This window comes from Rhizomucor pusillus (genome assembly GCF_041956525.1).
Source record: "Rhizomucor pusillus strain CBS 183.67 unplaced genomic scaffold VTP01scaffold_1, whole genome shotgun sequence".
NCBI lineage: Eukaryota > Fungi > Mucoromycota > Mucoromycetes > Mucorales > Lichtheimiaceae > Rhizomucor > Rhizomucor pusillus.
In genome coordinates this window covers 1,139,282-1,156,782 of record NW_027192143.1, presented here as the reverse complement: position 1 = coordinate 1,156,782, position 17,501 = coordinate 1,139,282, and the positions used below count along the sequence as shown (strand labels likewise).

The 17,501-nt window shown below is 45.1% G+C and overlaps 9 protein-coding genes across 9 annotated transcripts; 4 read left to right on the top strand and 5 right to left on the bottom strand.

Moving 5' to 3' along the window:
* Positions 1-1,306: 1,306 nt before the first annotated feature.
* Positions 1,307-4,055, bottom strand: VTP01DRAFT_507 (uncharacterized protein; the record flags this gene model as incomplete). The annotated part of the gene is made up of 3 exons (XM_069383821.1): positions 1,307-3,406; positions 3,470-3,748; positions 3,804-4,055. 3 exons carry the CDS (start codon positions 4,053-4,055, stop codon positions 1,307-1,309), a joined length of 2,631 nt encoding a protein of 876 aa, XP_069244927.1.
* Positions 4,056-4,698: 643 nt separating this feature from the next.
* VTP01DRAFT_506 (uncharacterized protein) lies at positions 4,699-5,066 on the bottom strand (the record flags this gene model as incomplete). Its single annotated transcript, XM_069383810.1, has 2 exons — positions 4,699-4,861; positions 4,921-5,066. The coding sequence occupies 2 exons, from the start codon at positions 5,064-5,066 to the stop codon at positions 4,699-4,701; spliced, it is 309 nt and encodes a 102-aa protein (XP_069244926.1).
* Positions 5,067-5,491: 425 nt separating this feature from the next.
* On the bottom strand, positions 5,492-6,523 carry VTP01DRAFT_505 (uncharacterized protein; the record flags this gene model as incomplete). Its single annotated transcript, XM_069383799.1, has 1 exon — positions 5,492-6,523. The coding sequence occupies one exon, from the start codon at positions 6,521-6,523 to the stop codon at positions 5,492-5,494; it is 1,032 nt and encodes a 343-aa protein (XP_069244925.1).
* An 85-nt stretch (positions 6,524-6,608) lies between these two features.
* Positions 6,609-7,769, bottom strand: VTP01DRAFT_504 (uncharacterized protein; the record flags this gene model as incomplete). Its single annotated transcript, XM_069383788.1, has 2 exons — positions 6,609-6,930; positions 7,165-7,769. The coding sequence occupies 2 exons, from the start codon at positions 7,767-7,769 to the stop codon at positions 6,609-6,611; spliced, it is 927 nt and encodes a 308-aa protein (XP_069244924.1).
* A 1,817-nt stretch (positions 7,770-9,586) lies between these two features.
* Positions 9,587-10,013, top strand: VTP01DRAFT_503 (mitochondrial 37S ribosomal protein mS38; the record flags this gene model as incomplete). The annotated part of the gene is made up of 2 exons (XM_069383777.1): positions 9,587-9,749; positions 9,811-10,013. 2 exons carry the CDS (start codon positions 9,587-9,589, stop codon positions 10,011-10,013), a joined length of 366 nt encoding a protein of 121 aa, XP_069244923.1.
* A 462-nt stretch (positions 10,014-10,475) lies between these two features.
* Positions 10,476-12,876, top strand: VTP01DRAFT_502 (uncharacterized protein; the record flags this gene model as incomplete). Its single annotated transcript, XM_069383766.1, has 7 exons — positions 10,476-10,521; positions 10,582-10,655; positions 10,707-11,264; positions 11,325-11,636; positions 11,702-11,788; positions 11,858-12,670; positions 12,739-12,876. The coding sequence occupies 7 exons, from the start codon at positions 10,476-10,478 to the stop codon at positions 12,874-12,876; spliced, it is 2,028 nt and encodes a 675-aa protein (XP_069244922.1).
* Positions 12,877-13,035: 159 nt separating this feature from the next.
* On the bottom strand, positions 13,036-13,359 carry VTP01DRAFT_501 (uncharacterized protein; the record flags this gene model as incomplete). The annotated part of the gene is made up of 2 exons (XM_069383755.1): positions 13,036-13,157; positions 13,218-13,359. 2 exons carry the CDS (start codon positions 13,357-13,359, stop codon positions 13,036-13,038), a joined length of 264 nt encoding a protein of 87 aa, XP_069244921.1.
* Positions 13,360-13,478: 119 nt separating this feature from the next.
* VTP01DRAFT_500 (uncharacterized protein) lies at positions 13,479-15,154 on the top strand (the record flags this gene model as incomplete). The annotated part of the gene is made up of 5 exons (XM_069383744.1): positions 13,479-14,353; positions 14,422-14,515; positions 14,576-14,683; positions 14,742-14,987; positions 15,047-15,154. The coding sequence occupies 5 exons, from the start codon at positions 13,479-13,481 to the stop codon at positions 15,152-15,154; spliced, it is 1,431 nt and encodes a 476-aa protein (XP_069244920.1).
* A 400-nt stretch (positions 15,155-15,554) lies between these two features.
* Positions 15,555-17,482, top strand: VTP01DRAFT_499 (uncharacterized protein; the record flags this gene model as incomplete). The annotated part of the gene is made up of 8 exons (XM_069383731.1): positions 15,555-15,684; positions 15,751-15,788; positions 15,858-15,876; positions 15,936-16,027; positions 16,103-16,241; positions 16,303-16,478; positions 16,547-16,948; positions 17,012-17,482. The coding sequence occupies 8 exons, from the start codon at positions 15,555-15,557 to the stop codon at positions 17,480-17,482; spliced, it is 1,467 nt and encodes a 488-aa protein (XP_069244919.1).
* Positions 17,483-17,501: the final 19 nt, after the last annotated feature.

Here is a 17,501-nt window from a genome sequence, read left to right as displayed (position 1 = left end):
CTTCTTCTTCTTCTTCTTCTTCTTCTCTTTCTTTTTTTTTTTGTTTTTTTTTTTTTGTTTTTTTTTTTTTTTTTTTTTTTTTTCTTTTCGGATGAACTTTTTCTGACGCGCATAGAACTGCGTGGATTGCAGCATCTGCAATGTCATGTATTCAGGGCAGTCGTTAGGAGTCGAGGCTTCCGCTGGATTTAAGCTCTAGATGCACGTATTGACGATTCCGCCCATTATAGACAAGTCTTAATAAGCACCGGCCTAACTGCTCACCAATGGGAGAACCCGATCGCGCCCTAGTACTTTGGATTTCTTTAAGTGTATGTTTACCTTTAGCGTGGCTTCTCGGCTTACGCGTAACTATGATGCATGGGATGCTTTATCAAAGTCGGGCTTAGTTACTATGAAAGAAAGCGGCACCGTTTTCAATATCACGTGGGTAGTGAACGCGCATCGTTTCACACCTTGCTGTTCTAATCCAAGTCGATGGGTGCTCGCTTCAGAGCACGTAATTCAGATTGGAGCTTGGCAATAAGCGTTGTTGGTGAAGGAGGGTAGCTTGGATGGTTACAAAGATACATACAGTATACTTCATGCAACAAAAGATAAAATGCCGTCATTGATACATGGATGTAACGGCGATGGATTGAAGAATGGAGATGAAACTTTAGTGTCAATAAAACATTTTCGCCACATTATAACAATGATGGTGGCAAGTCCGAACGAAGGACATGAACGACAACATTGGTATCAACAGGTTATACATTTTATTTTCAATTCCTGCTTGAAAGCTGGGAGTGTATCCATCCTTTTTGTGTAGTATCTGTTATCAAACCTCTCGAGCACGTACATTTCTCGCAATGCTTGCACTTGACTTGTTTGACAGAATTGATCAAATGACGGGTTATGAAAAAGCTGACTTTTGAAGGATCATGGGAATATAATGGTTTGTATCAGCAGACCGAAGAAACGAGTCAGGAACGCACTTGATCTTTTTCAAATAATGGAAAATATGGGATCGCTATCTTTGGCATTTGTTTGCCGAAACTAAAGGGGCCAATGTTGACATAATCACATACTTGTTTGGCACGGGCTTCACAGGCAATGAACGGCCTGAATCGACACATTTAGGAATTGGCTGTTCCTTGTATGCAAATAATTACTGTTAAGTTGCTTGCAGGATGATATCTTTATATATACGTATGGATTGCTTAAACTAAGCAGATATAAAGTAATGTAAACTGGGAAATGAAGAACAACAATGACTGTACAGATGGAAAGATTGGTACGAAAAGATAAGGGAAGCAAAGGGAATCTATCCGAATATCGGACGCATGACTCGTTCTAGTAGCTGAACCAGTAAGACACGATTCAAAGATTGGTCTTGACAACGTGCCCACAGTCGTTCCATGGCTGCCACGCAGTTTTGCTCGCCAATCAACTGCCGTACACCGCTTGGTACACCTGACTTTATTAGCAGTTTTCTTGCTTGCTCTCTTGTTGCTTCCTTCTCTTCGGGTGTCCTTTCCTGTCCACCTTGTGCTAGTTCCCCGTTCGGCCAGTATTTTTGTGTCAGCTTGTCTGTCAATTCCACCAAGGCATCGGGAGACAGGTAGTCTTGGATATAACTGCTATACTGTTCAGCAATTATCTCCGTGTAAGATCGACGCACGATTTCACGTAATAGATTCAACAAAGTACGTCGCATCCATGCGCGGTTGTTGGCAGTTGTTAAATCGAATATTTCCACAACGAGCGCAAAGGTGGTTTCGATTAATAGCTCCACATCTAATGCAGTAAGTGGTTTGCTATTCCCGTGAACTCGTTCTTCCTCCTCTTTCTCAACAGACTGAGTCGCAGCAGCCAGCGGTGGTGCTGGTGCTGGTGTTATTGAATCCGGGGCTATCCTTGACGATGCCTCTACTACTTCTTCCTCCTCTTCAGTGTCCTCGGGTATGCCTCCACTCGTTGCCGTGCTGCCACTTCGTATGCTAGAGATAGATCCTTCTCGCATAGTTTTGCGTCCGAACCACCGTCGTGCAGGTTCCTGCGTGGGCGACGAGACCAAAAAGTAGTCGCCGCTGCTGCCATCGTTGCCTAGCAAGCTATTGGCTCCGTTGCTAACGCTTTTGACTGCAAGCGAAGGGGCTCGAGCGAGCATGGACATGGCTTTTCCAACACTGCTTTGGGAAACTCCTGGTACGCCTGCGCCGGATGCGTTGCTGATCGCGGCATACGCACTCACTTCATCCATGTATTCATCTGCAAACGATACATCCACTGTATCTGTGGAATTGTCTCCAGCAGGAGATCGGCGTTCTTTTCTTAGGAATGCGAGAATAATTTGATCTCTTCCAAGCTCGCTGTCCTGCACGACTGTAAATAGATATCGCTCCAGTGAGCGACAGATGCTTTCCGGATCGGTGGCCGTCGGTGGCGGATTGCTGTTACCGCCCAACTTCAGCCAAGATCGTATTGGATCCAGAGGCAATCGCAAATTAATTCGGGCAACACGTTTGGCGTGACGCGCACTAATGATTGCATGGAAAACCTCGAAGTCTGCGTATGTGCGAGTGATAACATATCCACCTCCTTCGGATCCTGCTTGGTCTTCCATGGCCGGCCGCTCAATTTGCACAATATACATAAGTTTGCTCTTATCCTGAGGGATCCCATCCGCATGTCCTCCGCTGATATCCATAACACTGAAATTAACAGTACCATTCGCGTAGATCATGGGTGTCTGATTCCATGCGTCTTCAGCCTTTGGAGCGGATACCTTCTTTCGTGGGCCAGGCGATGATTGGACAGAAGAACGTCGACTTTCCGGGATAGGTGGTAAGGAATCGTCCGACGCGACAGAATCCATTTTGGACAATTTATGCATAGTATGCTCATTATTTTTGGATCGCTGTTGAGAGGAACCGTTCTGCGATTCTGCAACTGGCGGAGGAGATGGTTCCCGTTGCAACGGTGTTTGCGACGTAGGTTGAGGTGTTGATGACTTTGTCTCAGTTTCATCAGACTTTGCAGCCATTAAACTCTCTGCAGCGCGCTCTACCACGCTGTAGAGTCCATCGATCTCTTTGCTGTTCTCCTGTTCTTCACCGTTCGGTTCATCCGGCTTTTCAGACAGATAGTCTACGATCCAGCAATTGATATAATCCGGATCGCTCACAGTCGCTAAAATAGATTCAAAAAGGTATGTTGCAAGCAGTTCCGTCAATAAGTTCATAACAACAGCAGAGTTTGTATCACTTGATGGTAGGATGCGCTTTAGTATCACAGCGCTAAGCGCCTGCATCTGCTGATGCTGTTCCTTTGCCGAAAAAAGTTGTGCAAATGGCGACTGTGGATTTTGGTAGATGTAGTTATCGAGCGTCAATCCTGAGCTCTCCAGACTTCTGCATTCGCGCTATGTATCACATGTTTTTTAGTCCTAAATTTATTAATTACATTTCGTTAATGTACTACTTACCATATGGATAATCAAGACATTGGCAACACCGTAGACGGTTGCCATGACTAGATCATTTCGCTCTTGTTTGATTAGGATTTTCTCGATATTATGTACACCTCCATTCAGTCGCGCTCGCACGGTCTGTTCAAAGGTTGGTACACTGTGCAGATTTAGCGGGTTCCACCAGCTCAGGACATAGTCGCGATGGAAATACGTAATCAATTTATCGACTGCTTCGGTAAGAGGAGGATAAAAAAGCGATAATTGTTGGCTCTCTGCCGACTCTTCCTGGATAATCTTTTTATTTTATGAGTACAAAAAGCCGATTGTCTTGTATCTTCCTCGCACGTACCTCGCTTTGCAAAGGACTCGTCTGGAAGAGTCTAGGTTCAGGCGGAAGTCTTCTGTTTGTAGACAAGCTTCCCAAAAGAAATCCTGCTGTTACGAAAACAGGAAACCAATATCCGTCCACTGCCAACAAAGTTGCATAAAGAAGACCGAAAACACCCGCGAGTGTCGTGACGACAGCTCGAAGCTGTGGGTTGTGTCCGTCAATCTCTACATAGTTCCATATTTGATCGAGCCCATCTACAAGGAGTGACATTGTCTGTGTAGAGCATGTGTCGAGCAAACAGTGTGGGTAGTTGGCGTGGGTGTGCGCGGAACGAAAACAGGTTCAGTGCCACAGAGCGCCTTTTTTGAGATCGACGGCAGCAGCTTGTTCGGAGGTCAGAAACCCCTTTCCAAGGGGCTCTTGCTGCTCTAAGGCTGTTTGCAATAAGCTGCAACCTCTAGAGCCCTACTATCTGTTACCAGTGGTACCATGGAGAAAAAGATCTCTCCTTATGAACCTGCAGTTGCATGCAGTAAACTGGCGTCAATACTGACCGCCGCAAATTCTCAGATGCTAACGAACAAAAGACACTTTATCTGATACAGTTAACCTATCATCCTACGTATGTCCCTTATAATACTCAGGTTCATAATTGTCCTGCAACGAAATATAGACCGTCTCCTTTCAAATAACGTAATATGACATTTGTAACACAAATGAACTCTTTCAGCGGTTATTAACACATTTGCGTATGAAGTTTATTCAACGATGGACAACTGGGTCCATCGGTTCAAAAGAAATGGAAACAGAGAGAGACTACAGGTTAACGCGAAACAAGGTCGTTGGCCTTATGATGCGAAGTGAGGCGGCAATTGCTTCGGGGGCAACGGCCTGTGGGACAAATGTAGAGTTGTCAAAAATACAACGCCAATGGGCTTTCCATATCGGCGTGATTGTGCAAGCGCTTCCCCTGCATCAAGTTCTGGACTTCCGTTGTTAAAAGCAGGTCCACTTTCGCGCCGATTCTTCGTCCGTGGTTGATGCGTTCTGATGTCGCTTCGCTCATATTCTCGCCACTAGATTTTCAATCACATGATTATTGACTGAGCTGTTATTTCATTGAATATTAACTTACGAGGTGCCTTCAATGTCACATTCGTCATAACAACAATCAATAATACACCACACGTTTGAGCAAATCGGATTTGCTTCGCAGTTTCGACAAGTACATTGTTTCCGGGAAGTAAAGTCGCACTTGGTGGAAATTGATGTCACACTCATCCAAGTGTGAATGGCGCGAGTTCTAAAAATAGATGTTACCAGGCTGACAAATCAGATGTCGCATTTCCAGGATGTTTTGTCGTACAAGCCTTGGCGTCTTTTGGGATAAACTGAAAAAAGGGGAAGACGAAAAAATGGGGAATGCAAAAAGTTGGGAACTTTATTTTGTAAAACGAAGGGGTGACCAATTTGCTTTTCTTTTTTGGAGACGCAATTGACCTCTTGATACGACTGCATCTTGCGTTATAAGAGAAAGACAGTAAACCTGTCAATGAGATCTCTCTTTTGGGTTGATTGCGTTAAACAAACCATCACCAAACAGCGCAAAGGACTCAAAGGTTCAAACAAATCAAAAATTGACTGGCATCTTATGAACGTTACTTTGATTCCCATGCATGGATGTAAAATCTGCCTTGAAAAGTTCTCTAGAGCTCTTGCTTGTTGCGACATTTGTCCAAGAATTTATGAGAATGCCAAACAAAGCCTTTGAAATCACTCAGCTTCAAGCTATTGGAAGCTTCGCTGATCCTCGTCATCAACGTCTCTTTTTCCAAGAACTTGTTGCGTTTTACTTTACTCTTAACAACTGAACAGAATTGCTCAATTGGGTTGAGCTCAGGAGAATATGAAGGTGAATAAGCACAACGATAACCTCGGGATGCGATGTACTTGGCTATATCGTCAGAAGTATGGATAGAAGCATTATCCATTACTAGGTAGTAGTCCTTCATGTGTGGATACTGCTCCATTTCATCCATTGTAGCCTTCAGAAAGCTAATATAATGTCCTGTTACCGTCCCTCTGCTCGTACGTCCAGCATCATCTCCTCGCTTCCTCTTCTTCGCTTGTGGTTGCGGAAGTCTCCGGCTGCACTTGATCAAACCTGCAGCAGAAATCGCGCCCAAGATGGTTGTTGTTTGTGCTCGGGTTTTGGGTACCCTAACCACTGCGGGTGAGCCTTTCTTTGACCAGCCGATACTACGTTTCATGTTAATATGAAAAGCAGACTCAGCAAGAAAGACGCAGTTTCTCGTAAAGTCCATCTCAGTTTTTTCCCATTTACGTATCCAATCTAGGCATTCTTGGATCTTTTCCTCGCTGTTCCTGTCTACAGGCTGAAACCGAGCTTTTTTGAGAGACAGATTGCAATGTTTTCTCACAAAATCATACACGGTGCTTTTGGATACTTGGAGTCCTGTAAATACCTGCCTCAGTTGCTCCACCACTTGTTCCAGGACGACCAACGGATTCTCATCAATGCACTCTAGAATGACATTTTTATGCTCCTCATTGAGAAGACGCGGACGGCCAGTCTTCCTAGGTTTCTCGAAGATGCTATCTGGGTCTCTCTCGTACTGTTTGGCCCATCTTTGTGCCGTACGAGCGTGGATTCCCAATCGCTTTGCAGCGGCAGAAGCGCTCAGACACTTCTCAAACAACAGCTTGAAGAACCTCATTTTGTCCTGATCTGTATAGAGGGTATAACTACGCTTGTCGATGCTTGTTTCATAACAACGTCGGTATCAGCCTTTACGTCGTCTTCTATCTGCATGGCCCTGTCTCGTTGCCTCCGTCTTGAGGCAGTGTAGACAAATACTGTGAATAAGAGCTCAATGTTTCAGGACCATACGGCTCCTCATCAACAATGTAATCCATAGGCACGGGCCTGCCATACTCGTCGACAACAGCGCCTCTTCCATCTTCATACAAAAACTGAATGCTCATTATGATATAGTTCCCGGTGTAATTGTGGTAAAAGACAAAAATCCAAGGACGAAAACACTGGCGCGCTTCATTATATCCCAAAAGACACCAAGGCTTGTACGACAAAACATCCTGGAAATGCGATATCTGATTTGTCAGCCTGGCGACATCTATTTTTAGAACTCGCGCCATTCACACTTGGATGAGTGTGACATCAATTTGCCCTAAGTGCGACTTCCTGGAAAGAGTGTAATAATAATAATTATAATATAATAAATCTAGCGCTTTTGTAATCGGTTGATCAACCCAATGTAAATCAGCTTCAGCTAAATGATGAATATTAAACTTGATGTTGTGTTCTCATAGTCCGTCAAGTGTATTCTATATATCATACCCAGCAGCATCAACGTCTTTGAGCTGTTTCCACATCTGCCCATCGTAGATATCATACATGACGTTGGCCTGCAGTGAGCGGTGTCTCCAAATGTTGATCTTTTCAACGAAGTCAGGGAGATTAAAGAATATACCGAGAGTGCGCTTTACAGAGATATAGGCGTATTCTTTGATCGGCACTGCACGGTTACCCGAAGAGCATTTGAAAAGGCGTTGTCCATAAGTGGTGACATTTCGCAAGGGAAATTCCTTGTGATCGCGACAGTTTTGCCCGACAATATCGCCCGGTTGATTCAAATCAAACCCGTCAATGTCCAAGGTCTTATGGCATTTTGGGCAGACTACGTATCGCTTTACGCCGTTTGTAGCTGCTCCAATTCCCGCTTGCTTCCTCAAAGTGGACAGCTTGGTTGGCAGACGGCAGGTGGCAGAGAAAAATTCAAGCAATGCGTTGATGAACTTCATCAGAAGTTCTGTTGTTCGGGCAAGTAATGCGGTTGGAAGTTGACGAAAGGTACGGAACTTCGCGACCAAATCAATAAAATTCCAGGCGGTTGTCCACGATGCCCAATATGCACCGTGATCGTCAATACGCACTGCAGTCATCAGAACCCAGAGAGCAATTCATACCAAGAATTCTGAGTATGTGTTGGCCTCGAAGTTAGAAACTATCGTGCTTGCATGTTGGTTGATCGCCGGCAAAACAACTTCGTGTATGTGTACTTCCGAAATGAACCTAAGAAGTACAACGCTGGCGATGCATACTCTTTCGCCGGTAGGTGCAGCGTAGCATGTCCCGAAAAGGTTTCGTTGGGGTTTGCAGCACGCCTGTCGATGGTTACTTCCCCTTCTTGCCAGCACAGGTCGAGTTCCTCCTAAGCATCGACAATTGCATCAACGGTTTCAGAAGACTCCTCCATGGCGCAGTCCATAAATTCGGGATCTTCAGCTTCAACACTGGAGGCTGCAGAACGTTGTCGTTCAAAGCAAAGACTCGTTGGTGAAGCGAGACCTCTTGATCGGGTAACTGATCCAGTTTAACGAGCCAAGCAGGCCCGTCGTGATGGTAGTTGGCCCAGTAATGACGCCAAAGAGCTCGATTCCAGGTGCGTCAAGAGACACAGTAACTCTAAGGGACCTGTAGACCGGCGAGGACTTCAAGAGACAAAAATACGAGCGTTTACAGCTAGGTAGGCGACCCTGGCGGCAATGGTCAAAAGAGATGCAATAAGCAGAAATCAGGGTAAATCAAGCGAAGATCGCGAGATAGGGACCCTTTCAGTCCTGAATAATTAAACTTCCAGGTGCTTAGGAATATTTTTATTGTCCATTGATGGACACCTCCAATTAGTACCCATCAAAACTACGACATTAATTTCAATGCCTGCGACATTGCTTTTTGGAAACACTGTGGATTTGGCAAGAAACAAAAGAAAGAGGATCGCGATTAGTGTTTCTGAAGTAATCACAGGCAATCAAACAGAAAAATCGTTAGGAGAGCAATAGGATCATGTCATCCAACATTCGTATCTTATCCTGTTCATCTCGAGTGAACATTGTACCATGTGGTTCGCACATAATACCTTTGTTCTCATATGCAGAACTTTGAATACGGAAAGCAGACAAAACGTGTGTAGCAGTACAACTACTTTTACTATTTATTATTTTACTTTCTTCAATAAACAGGTATATTTAAAGCTCGTTGGAAAACCTATAATAGACATGATTCGGTTAGACATGTCAATGATAGCATACAAACTATAAGAGAGACATGACTGCAATCAGTGAACATTTTCTCAGCACATTGCGGCTCAGGGAATGTAGATAAGGTAAGGGGTATGTTGGTATTCATCATATTTGCAGTCATGTCTCCTACTAGATGAGACCTAGAATTAAAAATACTCACCATAAGAGATTTGAACGAGTCATCCATCCTCCCAATCAATCATCCATCGACGAAAGCACATGCACATCTGCTAACCATGATCTAGCCATGAGCAAACTGCATACACGAGGATGGATGATTCCCTGGAGAATCGAAGATGTAAGAGCAAGCTCTCCAGGTAAGGCTGCCGTTTTGAACGCGGGAAATTCAGCGGGAAACAGTCACGATTTTGGAAAGCCGCTACAGGTCTTTGATTTGTGGAGAGGAATTGAGAGAACTGTTACTGTCGAGATCAATTGTCCTTTATTTTGATGCAGATGTTGGAAATATTTATATCTTAATAAAAATTGCTAAGATATTCTTATGTGTAGAGGGGTCCTCTGCTTTCAGCCTTGGTTCTTGGTCGTGGCTTCACTCGGCAGAGCCGAACATTACCTTGCTGGTGCTGGTGGCTGGCAGGCGGAGCTGTTATCCTTGCTTACACCGAGGCAGCCACTTCCAAGGAAAGGTTCCCCCCTTTTTAACACAGTTGCAAGTCATGTTCGCCCGCAGGCTGGTACAAAGCTGCTCAGCGCTTGTAAAACCTGCCATTTGCCGACGCGTTACGGCCAATGTAACGCGTAGTGCTTCTACACTAACCACCGCCGCTGACAATGCACTACCTGCCGAGACCGGTCTTCCTTTTACGTTCTCTACACACAGTAAGCTACTGAGCGAGTGTGAAGCGACTGTCAGATTCAATCCTAAGAACAATATCTATAGTTGTTGAACGCCACGCTTCCCCGTCCGTGTCAGAGTACATGGCAAAGCTACGGCCCTTCTCAGCACCACCTGCTCCTTCTGCAGACAATGGAGGCATGCAACTGACGAGTATCTTGCGAAAGAGACGATTGAAGATGAATAAGCACAAGCACAAGAAACTGAGAAAGCGAACTAGAGCATTGCGAAGAAAGCTTGGCAAATAATGACAGCAATGTACATACATACCTCCTACTAGACGAGACCTTGACGTTGGATATTCGCTGCCTTTTCAAAATAAAAGCACTGTACAGACACAACAGACATCGATTTGCATATTATACGCGATGATCAGCATCAATTATCTGGCTGCTTCCGTACATTATTGTATTTGCACGCAGGAAACATTAAAGATATTCCAAGGATGCTGTCTTTCTACTCATTAGAGACGAATCAAGCATATCTTTTCTAATTGCCCTCCTCCTTTCGAAGACAATGAAAGCTTCCGCGTTGCGCATTCTCTGTATATTTTATGCTCGGTTTATGCCCTTCTTACTTTAAAACGATAGCCCAGAAACTTTGACGTGACCAATACCAAAAATGGACATTGTTTTTTTTTCAATGGCAGAGTGTGTAGAATGCAAGGTTCTCCTTTCCGCCTGTAATCCTCTCTTTTCTTTTGTCCACTCATGGTTTTCAATACGCCCGCGCTGGGATCTCGGAAGTTGGCTGACAGTAGGCTCGATGGTTATCTGCTTCGCAATTCTCGATATCTCACTGCATTTGTGTCTTTAGAGCCAGCGATTTCCGGTGTATCTACTTCTATCGCCAACTATGTTGATTCCACAGGTTTGCAACTTTTAGAAAAAGTAAGATTGCACTTTGTAGTCTTCCCACTATATACACTAACGATGTGCTAGGAACTCGATGAACTGCGAAAGATACGAGAGGCTCGACGGTTGTCCATGTGTTCAACGCCTGCTATGTCGATGAAGCCACCACCACGTAGCATCACGCCGCAGAGCAGGGAGCAACAGCAAGATAACAAACAAGATGTTGCGCAAAGCTTCCAGCGACGTGAAGAAAAAATCAAAGCCAACGAAAAGCAATCTATCAGAAACGATGAATCAATGAGCCCCATCCCGCCCAAAAGAGCCGCTGACAACATATCAGCCGTGAGAAAAGATCCTGCTATAGATGAAGAACGTCAAATAGTAGCGTCAGAGTCGAAAGTACCGAGTCCAAAAGCACCTGTTGTATCAAAAACCAGTGCACTCCTTGATGACGCCGGCTCTCAAAGAAGACCCAAACACAGCAGTCCTGCCGTCAAAGATATCATCAAAACTTTCAGTATCGAGTGCGCTGAACCTAGTGAGAAAATCGATCGAGCAAAGAGTACGTCGCCAGTTAGCAGCAAACCTGTAACCAAAATTGAGACAAATATACAAAGTACAGTTTCAGAGACAAAAACCTCTGAGGTAATGACAGAATATTTTGCGAATATTTCTGGCTTGATTCTTAGTGTAAGAACAATTTAGGAAGCAGCTTACGACGTCCTAAGGAATGCACGCCAGAAACTGCGGTCAAGTCTGGCACCTAAGAAGACCGAGTCGTCAAAGGTATCCGCAGAAACCACGGCAGCCCAACCACAGCCAAAAAGCTCAGTATCGACACCAGTTCAAGCATATGAGGCACAAGGTTCGGAGAGAAGGAAGAGGAAATCGTCCACTACAAACAATGCTTTCGCTGGCGTCAGGAATTTGACGAAACAGTTCGACCAAGCTAACAAGAACGTCGCGAAGGAAGCTTCTCCAAACTCACAGCAGTTACTTCTCAAAGCACACAGAAAAGTAAGCATTACATCTTATGGCCCGTAACACTGCCGGAAATCTGATGTTTTCTTCATATTCGTTAGACACAATTTAATCGCTTGATTCTCTCTGATATCTCTGCAAAGCAAGAAGGTGATTTGGAAGCCGCAACGTTGTCAGCTGAAGCAGATGTAAATGCAATGATTCACTAGTAACCTGTCGTCCAACTAACTTTGCTTTATTGGTTTTTGTGTTCTTAGAAAAACGAGGATAATCCACTTGCATTATATAGAGATTGCAAGGACAAGCTCAAGGATAGCTTACAAGACTCAACTTCCAAGCGTCTTCCACCGCCGCCACATAGACGTACGAGATCGTATCCAGATTGTCAGCCTAAATTCAACAAGGAAGAAGTCTTATTAACTGTTACAGCACCATCCGTCGCGGAAGGAAAAGATGGGCAAAGTTTATATCCAAATCCACTCCCGTTTTACAGTCCTCATCTTGCATGGCAAACCAAGGAACGACGACCTGTAAAACGAGTTTCTTTCTCATCCATAGTGACAACCTTCCCTGCATCGTCGCCACCACCTAGCGACTGCTCATCCGACGAGGACGACCGTAGCCCTGTTTACTCGAGATCAGCGTCGCTGTTATCTAGATGGCAAAAGGAGCATCAAACCACGCTCGAAAGTAATAGTGTCAAAGGCACGCGCAGTTTTTGGGAAGCGTTCAGCGCAGAAGTAAATAGCCGCGACGAGCATCAACGGTTTGTTCCTTCGTCTGTTATTCTGCAAAAGAGTGTGAACCCTCCGCTAGCCCAGCAGCAGCAGCAGCAGCAACAACAACAACAACAACAACAGCGGCGGCAGCCATCTCCTCCTCCCTCATCGGAACGCAGCAAAGGCAATCGATGGCTAAATATGTTCCAGCAATCTGTATTTACGCTTGGAAAGTCAACGTCTTCCCGTGAACCATCCTCTCCACCTGCACCTGTGCCGACGCAGATGCAGTTACCAAGAATGCTGGCACGGAAACCGGTTGATACACGACAGCCTGCACCCTTATTTCATGCAAGTAATCTTTTACATAGCAGCATTCAGTAACTAAACTACTCACAAACTATAAATACATGATACAGCCAACAAAGGATCGGCCAAAAAGACCGTCCAGTATTCGCAAAAGCTGCGCAGTCAGACACAACGCTGTAGGACCGGGCATTGCTGTCCCCGCCATGGCCGCGCAGCCGACTTGGAGAAATGCACTGGGCAGCGATTGATGCAGCCATTATTGTCATATATTCAAGCATACATATTTAGCATATGATATACACACGCATACATATAAACGATGATACTACAAAGTTTTATTTACATTATTCTGACCAGAACAGGAGAATGAATCGGTATTTTTCACTACTAATCTATGATTGTCATTGCTACTGTTGTTGTTGCTGCTTTTCTCTATGTTCTTTGGTGACGTCCTGCACACCAGGAAGTGTACTTGGAAGTGGAACATCGCTAAAGTCGTCTTGCTTGACAGCAAAGAGAGAGTATGCGTCTGAGACAGGAGAGTGTTGGTACAATTCTCATTGCATTCTCTCAGCATATTTGTACTTACAGACACTACCGACGAAAGTCATTAAGCCAGCGAGCGTAAGAATGTTGCGGGTACGGAATGGTTGCCGAGTGCGCTCCAATGCAGGCGAAAATCCATAGCCTTTAGACTGTGTATACAATTTCTCTCGGGTGCTGCCTGGCATAGCGTTACAAGTGCTTGAACAGGAGGGGAGGTCGGAGTGGCTTGTTGACTAAAGCAATTGGGTACGATTGCCATATCCTAACGCGTCGGCGGCGTGCGCTTAATTAGATCCAACCTCCAATGTCCTTTACATTCGGCGCCACTTCTGCTCAACCAGCGAGTGGGACCACTCAAAGTGGATTCTCATTTGGTAACACGCCCTCTTCTGGCCAAAGCACTTCGCTTTTCGGCAATGCATCCACTGCACAGCAACCATCAACGGGCTTCAGCTTTGGAAACACAGCGACCAGCCAGCCAGGAACAGGCTTTGGTACGAACACAGCTACGAGCCAGCCATCATTCGGTGGATTTGGATTTGGCAGTAGCACGAGCGGCGCTGGTACGACCGGCAGTTTATTTGGAAGCACTAGTCAAGCATCTCAACCGTCAACTGGAGGGTTTGGATTTGGAACGAACACAGCGACGAGTCAACCGTCGACAGGCGGTTTCGGCTTTGGGACAAGCACTGCAACAAGCCAGCCGTCAACGAGTAACTTTAGTTTCGGCAACACCTCGTCAGGAACGGGCAGTTTGTTTGGTTCTGCAAATCAATCATCAACAACGGGTGGTCTATTTGGCAGCGCCAACAAGCCGGCGACAACAGGCGGTTTTGGAGGCGGTTTATTTGGAAGCACTACGTCTAGTTTACAGCAATCGCAACAAGCACAGACTCAAAGAGCTCAGCAAGTATATCAATTGTTATACGAAGCAGACATAGAAGCAAAACGGCAGGGACTATTATCCTCCTCTTCAACGCAGCAATATCGAGCACAGAATACATGGCAGCAATTGGCATTGATTAACTCACTCTGGGATAAAAATTCGTCAAAGTGTAAATTCAGATACTACTTTTACAACCTCGTTCCGCCGCAGGAAGTGCATTTGTATCAGAAACCACCGAATCACGACCAAAAGGCATGGGATGAGGCACAGCGGAAAAACCCGGATCCTAGCTGGTATGTATTCTTTTTCATTGTGCGCATTGCAGGAAGTGGTTGGTGCTAAACCTTGTCACTTTGCCCAGTCTGGTACCAGCACTGGCCGTCTCATTTAGTGACCTTGATAAAAGAGTTGAAGCACAAAAGAAGCAGAAAGACGCACAAATTGCCACTCTTCAGGTACTTGAGGCTTTTGATATGTATGTCATCTTATGACTAAATATATACATTAAACATTAGGCAACAGAAGACAAGTTAAAGAAACTAGAGAGTCAAAATATCGAAAGAGAAAAGAAGATAATCGAGATCAAGAAACGACAGATGGATCTGATGCAGCGAGTTTTACATGTAAGGCATATACTGATTCATTGCAGCTCATTCGAGAGCTAACTAAGATGTTTTGCAGCTGATCCGTTATGTAACCATCATTCGGCGCAAAGGTCTATCAATAACACCATTGGAAGAACAAATGTGTGCTTCGTTAGAACATATACAAGACCAAATGCAGCGCTCTGAGCAATTCCATGGCAAACTGTGTCAATTATGGGCTCAATGGCAATTAATTAAAGAATCTGGACGAAAATTCGGTAAAGTGGACGGAGTGAATGGATGGAAGGAAGTTGGAACTGAAAAGTTACAGCAAATGACAAAGGTAGTGTCTATACTCTCCTACACCTATTATACCATTGTCTAATGGTACGAAAATCGTAGATGCTGGATGAACTGCAAAAGGCTTTTGAGCACACTATGCAAACACTTGAAGAAGATGAGAAGAATATTGATAAAATCATCGAGCAACGTGGACGATACCTCCATTGACCTCCCACCACACTGTATATCTTTCGATGATATTGCACAATACATCCTTATTTTTTACAAACATATTACATTGTTTCTTTACGTTTCTTCTGAAGCCAACATGTACCAGGTTCCGGTGCTAGAAACAATGGTTTCAAAGGATTCATGCAGTGGTCTCCTGGCGCAATGATAGGACTGCAAACACACCGGAAACTCTGTGAATACAAAGCATTGCTCCATAGCAAATAATTCAAAGACTTTTTTTCAGAAAGCCTTTTGAGTGTTCTTGCGCGCGCAAAGACAAAGCAGCGGGATGTAGCCCAATATGTTCATGGTTGCAGCCCCTCAAGTCAGCGGAGATTTTAAAGGAAAACCCGAGAAAAGAGTCTCTCTGGTGGTAAACTCTGCCGAAGCTTTCTCAATGGTCTTGTCACGGGTAGCCTGGAGGACTGCGTCGGTCGTGGTTGAAAGTGTTGCTCCAAACGTAGGCAGAAGCTGTGCTCGAGTCAAAGTTCGGCCGTCGTTGCAACGGCGATGCATTCACACAAAGGGTAAGACTGTTGAATTCTACGTGTCAAAAATGTCAAAACTGTATGCTAACCTTTGATGCTCCCTAGGCTACATGAGAGCTTGCGGTTCCTTAAGTCAGCAGAAGGTAACTTGAATACAACGTGATATGTGCATTCAGTCAGCTCTGATTCAGTCCTTTCTTGATCGTCAACAGCGCGAATTCCATGCGACAGGTAAAATGCCACTTGCGTTTTACAGCATTGGAGTCATTTGTACTTAACGCTAAAGCTAGTGCCTCGCGGTGCAGCCAAACGCGACCCTTACGAAGTGCTCGGTGTGAAAAAGAACGCTACGCAAGGCGAGATCAAGAAAGCCTACTACGCGGTAAGCCATTGTTCATTTATTTATTCATGCCGCTCCACCACGGATGAAATTAACTCAAAGAATGATTGTTTCTAGTTGGCCAAAAAGTATCACCCAGATACCAACAAGGAGAAGGATGCCAGAGAAAAGTTTGTACAGATCCAAGAAGCATACGAGATTTTGTCCGATGAACAAAAGCGAAAGCAGTATGATCAATTCGGCTTCGGTTTTGAAGGTAAATTCTACTCAATTAACACAAAATGCTCAGTTGCTAAGAGGCATATTTATCCGAACAGGAGCTGGTGCTGCCGGTGCAGGCGGAGCAGGACCCGGCGGTTTCCATGGAAGTGGATTCCCTGGTGGATTCGATCCAAACGATATCTTTAGCCAATTCTTTGGTGGCGGATTTGGAGGTGCAGGTGCTGGAATGGGTGGTGATGCATTCCGCAACGTCGCCGGTGAAGACATACAGGTAATAAGATTGAACGTCAGACAGAGCATGAGGAGGACATGTGCTAAAGTCCCACGGAAACGCAACAGACTCCATTGACTATTAGCTTCATGGAAGCTGTCAAAGGCACAACCAAGACTGTGTTGGTTGACCGAGTCACAAAATGTAGTACCTGCAAAGGTTCCGGTATGAAGGAGGGCAAGAAGAAGCAGACTTGTAGAACCTGCGGCGGTTCAGGTGTCCAAACTATCAGTATGGGTGGATTCCACATGCAGACAACTTGCTCAACATGCGGTGGTGCTGGATCATCCATCCCGCCAGGTGCAGGATGCTTCACTTGCGATGGTGTGGGTCGCGTACGCGAAAGAAAAGCAGTGCAAGTTAGTGTTCCACCAGGTGTGGATCAAAACTCTAGAATCCGAGTATCTGGAGAAGGCGATGCTCCTATCAAGGGCAATGGTCCTAACGGCGACTTGTTTGTGAGCTTGAATGTAAGTACATGCAAAGCTGATCATTGTCCATCTTGGTCACTAACAAGGGGCTGGAAATGCTAGATTCTGCCATCTTCAGTTTTCAAACGTCAAAACTATGACGTTTTTGTAGAGACCAAGATTCCATTCTACAAGGCTATCCTCGGTGGCCAAGTACGAATTCCTACTATAGACGGTGATGTGGAGCTCAAGATTCCTTCGGGCTCGCAGCCAGGCGATAACATTGCACTCAGAGGACGCGGTATCCAGCGATTGAGAGGCACTTCACGCGGTGATCAGATCGTCACAATTAAAGTCGAACTTCCTCGATCTCTAAAGGGCACCCAGCGAGAAATCATAGAAAAATATGCCAGCTTGGTGGATCCAGCATATCGAAAAGATGACCCAGCACCTTCTACATCGTCAGATAATAGTTCCGGCCCAACACCGCCACCATCTCCAAAGGACAATGACTGCAAAGATGGCTTTTTCAAGAATGCATTTGGTAAATTGCGCGACAAATTAAATCACGACGACGACAAGAAGAAGGACTAGATGCAAAAGTATTCACGAT